This window comes from Sapajus apella, unplaced genomic scaffold (genome assembly GCF_009761245.1).
Source record: "Sapajus apella isolate SASKATOON/1434 unplaced genomic scaffold, GSC_monkey_1.0 scaffold2, whole genome shotgun sequence".
In the NCBI taxonomy this organism is placed as follows: Eukaryota; Metazoa; Chordata; class Mammalia; order Primates; family Cebidae; genus Sapajus; species Sapajus apella.
In genome coordinates, this window is record NW_022436942.1 from 27,530,847 (window position 1) to 27,539,468 (window position 8,622).

General features: G+C 46.8%; 1 protein-coding gene across 1 annotated transcript in view; it reads right to left on the reverse strand.

The window, feature by feature from the left end:
• Positions 1-8,622, reverse strand: part of TEX49 (testis expressed 49) — a 36,127-nt gene that overhangs the window by 4,740 nt on the left and 22,765 nt on the right. The window contains exon 2 of the mRNA XM_032294968.1: positions 2,231-2,353. Within this exon, the coding sequence (XP_032150859.1) occupies positions 2,231-2,353 (123 nt within the window). The remainder of the gene's footprint in view (positions 1-2,230; positions 2,354-8,622) is intronic.

Here is an 8,622-nt window from a genome sequence, read left to right on the forward strand (position 1 = left end):
GGCATGATCTCAGTTCACTGCAACCTCTGCCTCCTGGGTTCAAGCAAGTCTCCTGCTTCGGCTTCCCGAGTAGTTGGGATTACAGGTGCCTGCCACCATGCCCGGCTAATTTTTGTATTTTTTAAGTAGAGACAGGGTTTCACCATGCTGGCCAGGCTGGTCTCACAAACTACAAACCTCAGGTGATCTGCCTGCTTCAGCCTCCCAAAGTGCTGGGATTATAGGCGTGAACCACAGAGCCCAGACCCCTACATGCTTTTTAATTAATTAATTTATTTTTTTTGAGACAGAGTCTCACTCTGTCACCCAGGCTGGAGTGCAATGGTGCAGTGTCGGCTCACTGCAAACTCTGCCTCCTGGGTTCAAGCAATTCTCCTGCTTTAGCTTCCCAAGTAGCTGGGATTACAGGCGCCCATCACCATGCCCAGCTAATTTTTGTATTTTTAGTAGAGACGGGGTTTTACCATACTGGCCTGGCTGGTCTCGAATTCCTGACCTTGTGATCTGCCCGCATTGGCCTCCCAAAATGCTGGAATTACAGGCATGAGCCACAGTGCCTGGCCAATTTTATTTTTTTTTGAGAGAGGGTCTTGCTCTGTTGTCCAGGCTGGAGTGCAGTGGTGCTATCATAGCTCATGGCAGCCTTGACCTGCCAGGTTTAAGTGATCCACCCACTTCAGCCTCTTGAGTAGCTGGAACTACAGGCGAACACCACCATGCCCATTAGTTTGTGTGTGTGTGTGTGTGTGTGTGTGTGTGTCTGTGTGTGTCTGTGTGTGTCTGTGTGTGTCTGTGTGTATTGTTTTTTTTTTTTTTTTTGAGATGGAGTTTCGCTCTTGTTACCCAGGCTGGAGTGCAATGGCACGATCTTGGCTCACCGCAACCTTGGCCTCCTGGGTTCAAGCAATTCTCCTGCCTCAGCCTCCCGAGTAGCTGGGACTACAGGCTGTGCCACCATGCCCAACTAATTTTTGTATTTTTAGTAGAGACGGGGTTTCACCATGTTGACCAGGATGTTGATCTCTTGACCTTGTGATCCACCCGACTCGGTCTCCCAAGGTGCTGGGATTACAGGCATGAGCCACCACACCCGGCCTTGTTTTTTTTTTGAGGCAGAGTCTCACTCTATCACCCAGGCTGGGGTGCAATGGCGAGATCTCTGCTCACTGCAACTTCAGCCTCCTGGGTTCAAGTGATTCTCCTGCCTCAGCCTCCCAAGAATCTGGGATTACAGGCATCTGCCGCTATACCTGACTAATTTTTTAAAATTTTTAGGTGAGACGGGGTTTTGCCACGTTGGCCAGGCTGGTCTTGAACTCCCAACCTCAAGTGATCCACCCACCTTGACCTTCCAGAGTAGTTGGATTACAGGTGTGAGCCACCACGCCCAGCTGTATGTTTTATAGATGGAGTTTCACCATGTTGCTCAGGCTGACTACATGCTTTTTAAAATGTACATGTTGTCTGTTCACAATAGTGCTAAAAAGTATGATTCCCATTTTCAGATGTTTCGGAGAGGCTGTGGTTAAAGGAACTTGCCTAAGGTCACAGAATTCATTTGCAGTTTAAACCTAGTTTAGTAAGATGTCAAAGCTGGTGCTTCCTACTCCTGGCAGGGATAATGCATGATAATATACAATGGTTTCATTTTTACTTTTTTCTCCCAATAATTCTAAAAGATCAGTAGAACAATACCTCAGGCATTTTCTCTCCCCCACATCCTAACTTGAAACCACTGAGGAGCCTGGCACGGTGGCTCACACCTGTAATCCCAGCACTTTGGGAGGCCCAGGTGGGGGGATCACCTGAGGTCAGGAGTTCGAGCCCAGCCTGAACAACATGGTGAAACCCCTTCTCCATTAAAAATACAAAAATCAGCGGCATGGTGGTGGACACCTGTAATCTCAGCTAATCGGGAGACTGAGGCAGGAGAATTGCTTGAATCTGGGAAGCAGAGGTTGCAGTGAGCTGAGATGGCACCACTGCACTCCAGCCTGGATGACACAGCAAGCAAGACTGTCTCAAAAAAAAAAAATCATTTTATCATGCTTACCCCACTAAGTCTACTTTACTTTCTCCCTCTTGCTCTCAGTCTCTCCTCTTGGCTCTTTTTTTTTTTTTTTTTTTCCCTACTGTACAACCCTTACCCAACCACATCCCAGCCATTCTTTAGGAACTCAGACATATCTTTTTTTTTCTCCTAGCATGATGCCCACCCCAAGGTACTTACATGTCTTCAGCAACACCTTCCGAACAGCTTCATGGTATCTCGTGTGGCTATTCTGGTGCACAGAATAATTCCCGACTTTTGAGATAATCGGGGGAAGCCTAGTGGGCTCTGGTTCCTTCTGGTCTGAAATGAGAGTAGACTTGTTCTGAGTACTTGGCAAATGACTATTTGATTCTCTGATTCCCTGGTCTCCATGCTAACCACGTATGTGGCAGGGATCTCTCCTTGGGAGTCAAATCACCATGCCTGTGACAGAGGGAAGGGAGAGAGAACCCAGTGATCACAAGACCTCCCTTACCACTTTCTTGTTCCTCCCTGACTCCTGGGTTTTAAGAGACCAGCTTCTGGAATCAGGATATTAGACACATACTTAAGGTTAGTGCAAGTGAAAAAGCCCTTATCTGGGTATACATTCCTTTCCTGGGACTGGCATATTTGCAGAACTTCAAATGGTCTAATATTGGAAGTTATGTTTGAGCTAAGTCTTGGAGGAAAAGAAGGAGGTAGGTGATAGTAGAATCAGGAAGAGCAGTTCAGACAGCAGAATGGCAAGTATTTAGAAGCATTAGAGAGACATCAGAGAGCTATTGGTTTGGAGCCTGGAGTGCTGGGTGAAGAGAAGGACAGGAGATGGGGCTGGTAAAGTAGTGTAGTATGGCGGCCACCTAGCATTCATTATGTTTGGAAATCACTCCCTATGAAGCAAAACCTGTATCTCACAATAGAAGCTGAAAAGACTAGGTCTTCCTTGCCCAACCTCTCTTTCATCAAGGATATGGGCAAAGAATTTTGGCTAGGCCAATCAAACACATTTGCTTCAGATTTTGAATCAAAGATAAGATCACAAGGAAACAGTGGCCATATGAAGTTATCTGCTAGTGATAGGAGGTGACTCCATCTCAAAAAAAAAAAAAAGAAAAAAAGGATTTCTGTCTCTTGTCTCTTGGTTGTTCCATCCATTCTGCCACACAGGCCAAAAAGGCGCTAGGCCCCTTTCTCTATTTCCTCCAACCAAATGCAGAGTAAAATCCAGTTTTTGGCCGGGCACAGTGACTCATGGCTGTAATCCTAGCACTTTGGGAGGCCAAGGCATATGGATCATCTGAAGTCAGAAGTTCGAGCCCAGCCTGGCCAACATGGTAAAACCCTGTCTCTACAAAAGATACAAAAATTAGCATGGTGTAGTGGTGCCCACCTGTAGTCCCAGCCACTCAGGAGGCTGAGGCAAGAGAATCGCTAGAATCCGGAGGCAGAGGTTGCGGTAAACCAAGATTGTGCCACTGCACTCCAGCCTGGTCGACAAGAGCAAAACTCTGTCTCAAAAAAAAAAAAAAAAAAAATCATCCAGCTCTGCATCTGATGTTTTCAGTGCCTCCATTCTGTATTCCTGGAGCAGAAGCCTCATCCCATTCCTCAAATTTTTATTTTTCATGATTATGGATACTTGTTGGGAACTGAATCAGTTTACCATTCTCTTTGGAAATTGTCGAGGATTGCTGACTAATCTCTGGTGGAGGGTGACGATGCCACTTCTGTTCTGGAGTTCTTCCCCAGCTCCTGCTTTTTCCTCTTCTTCCTGGCTCAGCCTCACTCATTCATCATCTCTGTCCCTCATCTCTCTCTTTGGTCATCCAGTTAAATCTCCTTTAACATTCTCTATCTGAGATAATGATATCACCAGAGTGGGGCACAGTTTGAATCCCCTCCCTGTACAGTTGAGGACTTGGAGAAACAACAATATTGAAGCCTTGGTTAGCATATAGAGTTCTGGAAGCCTGGACTGAACCATGGGGCTGATTTGTGCTTCATCACAGGTTATAGCAATGGGGCCATTTCTTGGAAGCAATATAATTGAGCTTGGTATTTGAATTTGGGCAAGGTGGAGGTGGCAGGATGTCTCCTTGGACAAACAAAAACAGACCGAGGAGAAAGAACAAGCATATTCCTAGTGGCGGACCTAGACTGAGAATAATTATTGGTCTGCGCTCAGGTGACAGTTAGGAACTCTATCTGCTCCCAAGGCCTCAGGCTGATTGTCAAGGGTACAGGCAGATGATGTTATCTATTATCTCAACATGTCCAAGTAGCAGGGTCCCAGCTTCCCATATGGATGGTCAGTATGTGCTTGGAGGTGTGCTGGACAGTATCACCCATCTGGATGCCTTCCTTTGGAATCAACCACCAATTGGCATATACCTTGCATCTATTTTTGGCAAACTGGGAGATATTCTTGGTAACCCATAAATTCTCTGAGCTGCCAAGATTTGGAAGGTACCTGGGGTGAAGGGGGCAGGGGTTGGAAAGAATCATGCCACAGCTGCTGTGAAAGATGTGTTCTGGGTAGAGGGATGCAATGAGCTCTTTCTAACCAAACTCCACTGTGGAAAGGTAGATGAATCAATTATTCTGTTGGTAGGTGGTACAACAGAGATCTGTCATCCACCCAGTTAATGCCATGCTCTGCATGGTCTTTGTTGGTAAGTAGATATGAAGTAACCTAAACAGCTTCTAAAACTGGGCCATAAATTGGGGGTTGCCATAAAACCACCTTCAATGCTTTGAATAGAAACTATGAAGGACATCTAGGGTAGTGTAAAAGTACTGCAGTGGCTCTTCCATCCCCCCAAATGGGTGGTAGAGATTTCTCAGTATTTCAAGCTTCCCTGTGAATCGGGGGTGGTCACACAATCTTAGTTATTCACTAATTTGCCCATTACCTGTTTGCTGCAACTGGGGCTGATTGACCACAATGTTTTCAGGATGAAGAATTTTTAGAATGAGTCTACCTTTGTGGCTCCCAGAAATCTACCTTCTAGATTGGGGTATTTGCAGCCATGCATGGTGACTATGCCTATAATCCTAGCACTTTGGGAGGCTGAGGTGTGGCAGCGTGATCCTGTGGTCCCAGCCACTCGGGCGGCTTAGGTGGGAAGATTGCTTAAGCTCAGGAGGTTGAGGCTGCAGTGGGCCGTGACTGTGCCACGGCACTCCAGCCTGGGTGACACAACAAGACACTGTCTCAAAAAACAAAAATACAAACAAACAGAAAAAATGACTCATGACTCCTATCTATATCATCTTCCCTGATACAAAGAAATTGTCAGTGTTTTGGGAGGAAGTGGACAGAAGCATGAGCCCAGGAAAGCAGACCAATCCTCAAGGCATGTTTTCCATATGGAAGCAGTTCCTTTGGCTCCATGTCCAAAAATACCTTCCTTGAAGTGGTGCACTTGTTCAGAATTCTGAAGATGGGAAGTAGATGGGGCATGAGAGAACAGCAGGACCTAGTGCTGGTTGCAGATTGCTGATGTTAAGTGGAGTACACGGATTTTTCTAGAGATAATAACAATAAAAATAGCTAGTGAATGTGCTTGGCACAACTCTATAATGTAGGTGCCATTATTATTTCCCAAAGAGGAAACAAGCACAGAAAAGTTTAGTAATTTTCCCAAGGTTACATAACTAGCATATGGTAGGGACATGAGTTTAACCCAAGTAGTTTGGCTCCAGAGCCCATTTTCTTAACCACCAACATAACATCATCAGGCTTCCCAGGAAAGACAAAGGACTAAGGGAAAACATAGGCTGTTTGAATTAGCCCTTTGATGGGCTCCCCTGTCTGCAGCTCAGTGGGGATCCTGTCAAGGGAGTCTGCTCACCTGGTGCAGCCTTGAGTTAGGTGGGTGACATGACATCACTGGCTTGATCCACAGGCAGAACCCTGCCTCCCTGAGCTCTACTAAAATGTGTAATATCATTTCCTATGGCCAGGATGAGGGGAGCAGAGGCCTGGAACTTGGTGGGTAACTGCCAATGGCTTGGATCAGTCACAGTGTGGAAGACCAGTGCAGAAAAGCTAAACCCTTGTGGGAAAAGTGGCCTGTCTGCTGCGGTACAGACACAGTCACCCAGCTTCGAGGTGGGCCCACTCCTTAAGCTTAGAGTGTAGCTATGAGTATCAACAGTACCTTCCTGTTCTAATTTCATGTGGATAGGGGATGGGGTTGTGTTTTCTTTTTTTTTTTTTTAATTTAGATGGGGTTTCACCATGATGGCCAGGCTGGTCTTGAACTCTTGACCTCAGGTGATCCACGCACCTTGGCCTCCCAAAGTGCTAGGATTACAGGCATGAGCCACCGCCCCCGGCTGGGGTTGTGTATTTATTAAGACAGGATCTTGCTCTGTTGCCCAGGCTAGAATGCAGTGGTACAATCATAGCTCACTGAAGCCTGGAACTCCTGGGCTCAAGTGATCCTCCTGTCTCAGCCTCCTGAGTAGGTGTATGGGCGTGTGCCACTACACCTGGCTAAAAAAAATTTTGGAGGGCTGGGCAACATGGTGAAACCCTGTCTCTACTAAAAATACAAAAATTGGCCAGGCGTGGTAGTAGGCGCCTATAATCCCAGCTACTCAGGAGGCTGAGGCAGAAGAATCACTTGAACCCGGGAGGCGGAGGGTGCAGTGAGCCGAGATCGCACTGTTGCACTCCAGCCTGGGTGACAAGTGAGACTACATCTCAAAAAAAAAAAAAAATTTTTTTTTTTTTTGTATTTTTTGTAGAGAAGGCGTTTTGCTGTGTCAGCCAGGCTGGTCTTAAACTCCTGAGCTCAAATAATCTTCCCACCTCGCCCTCCCAAAATGCTTGGATTACAGGCAAGAGCCATCACACTTGGCTCCAAGGTACATTTCTCTAACTTCAGAAGGTTTATACATTTGGAAAGGCAGAGGGGCTCAGGGGCTCTGGCCAATTCATTCTTGGCTGAATTATGCCACTCATGCTCCTGTTTGAAAAACCAGAAAGGGCCAGGCACGGTGACTCACGCCTGTACTCCCAGCACCTTGGGAGGCCAAGGCGGGCGGATCATTTGAGGTCAGGAGTTTGAGGCCAGCCTGGCCAACATGAAGAAATCCCATCTCTACTAAAAATACAAAAATTAGCTGGGCACACGACTGTAGTCCCAGCTACTTGGGAGACTGAGACAGGAGAGAGAATCACTCGAACCCGGAAGTCAGACGGTACAGTAAGCCGAGATTTTGCCACTGCACGCCAGCCTGGGCAACAGAGACTGTCTCAAAAAAAAAAAAAAAAAACCCAAACAAAAACCAAAAAGCCAACAGTGCCCTCTGCTGGAGTCTGAGAATGGGCTCTCCAGCTGTCTCCTAACAGGTTGTTCACTAAAGAGACAGCTCAGAGAAGCAAGGAGACAAGATTGAGCAGAGGACATTCCAGCCAGGCTTGGGAAGACTACCTTTTGTGTCCTCTGACAGGATCCAGGAAATGAGAACGTAAGTAAGATGTGTTCGGCTTTCTTTAAAGAAATTCATTTGGAATTGGAAGTGAGAGCAACTCTGAGGACTCATTAGTGAATCCTCAGGGAAGGGGAATGATAAGGGCAGCAGTGGAGGAAGGTGGAGTGAGTCCCTTTGGATGTACACAGCTTGGAGGTCAGTGTGTCTATGGCTAGACAGCAGTCACTGGAGAGTCTGGCAAAGAGGTGCATTTGTCTTAATTGTCTGAAGACAAGAACAGGCTTAATCTTTCCTTACCACCAAATCTCACATTTTCTCTGCGGCTCCGGTCAATAAACAATATTCTGGGTGCCTGGACTTGTGTTATGGTGACAGCTAGGCTGACACAAGGTTTTCATATAACAAGGCAAGGGAGTTGTCTCAAAGAAGGGCCAGATTAGAGGGGATTTGTCTAGAACAAAGAACAAGGCCCTCCTGGACCAAGAGGGAGTGTCAGGTACAAAGCTAAGAATAAATAGGAGAGCAGGGTTCCAAGCGAATATTGAGAGAGATTCAGCAAAGGAAAGGAGTGATACAAGATTGTGCTTCCTTGAGCAGGACAGAAGCAAGAGCTTGGGCAACCAAGAGCCCAGGGCAGAAGGTGAAGGAGCTCTGGAAACTGGGCTGAACCTGCAGGAGCAACCAGTATTAGAAAGAGGAAGGGTGAGCCTGGAAGGGACAGGAATCTCCCAAGTGGTAGAAGTAAGAGTTCTGGTCACTGGTCAGGGGTGCTCTTCTGTGGGCAATGAGTTGACCAGCCTCTTTCAGGACCTAGATGAAATATTCTTTGAAGCCAATCAGCATTTTTTTGTACCTCAAGGAATCCTATGGCTAAAAATATTGTTTTCGGCTGAGCGCAGTGGCTCATGCCTGTAATCCCAGAACTTTGGGAGGCCAAGGTGGGTGGATCATGAGGTCAGGAGTTCAAGACCAGCCTGGTCAAGATGGTGAAACCCTGTCTCTACCAAAAATACAAAAATTAGTTGGGTGTGGTGGCAGGTGCCTGTAATCCCAGCTACTCGGGAGGCTGAGGCAGAGAATTGCTTTAACCCAGGGGGCGGAGGTTGCAGTGAGCCTAGATTGTGCCACTGCACTCCAGCCTA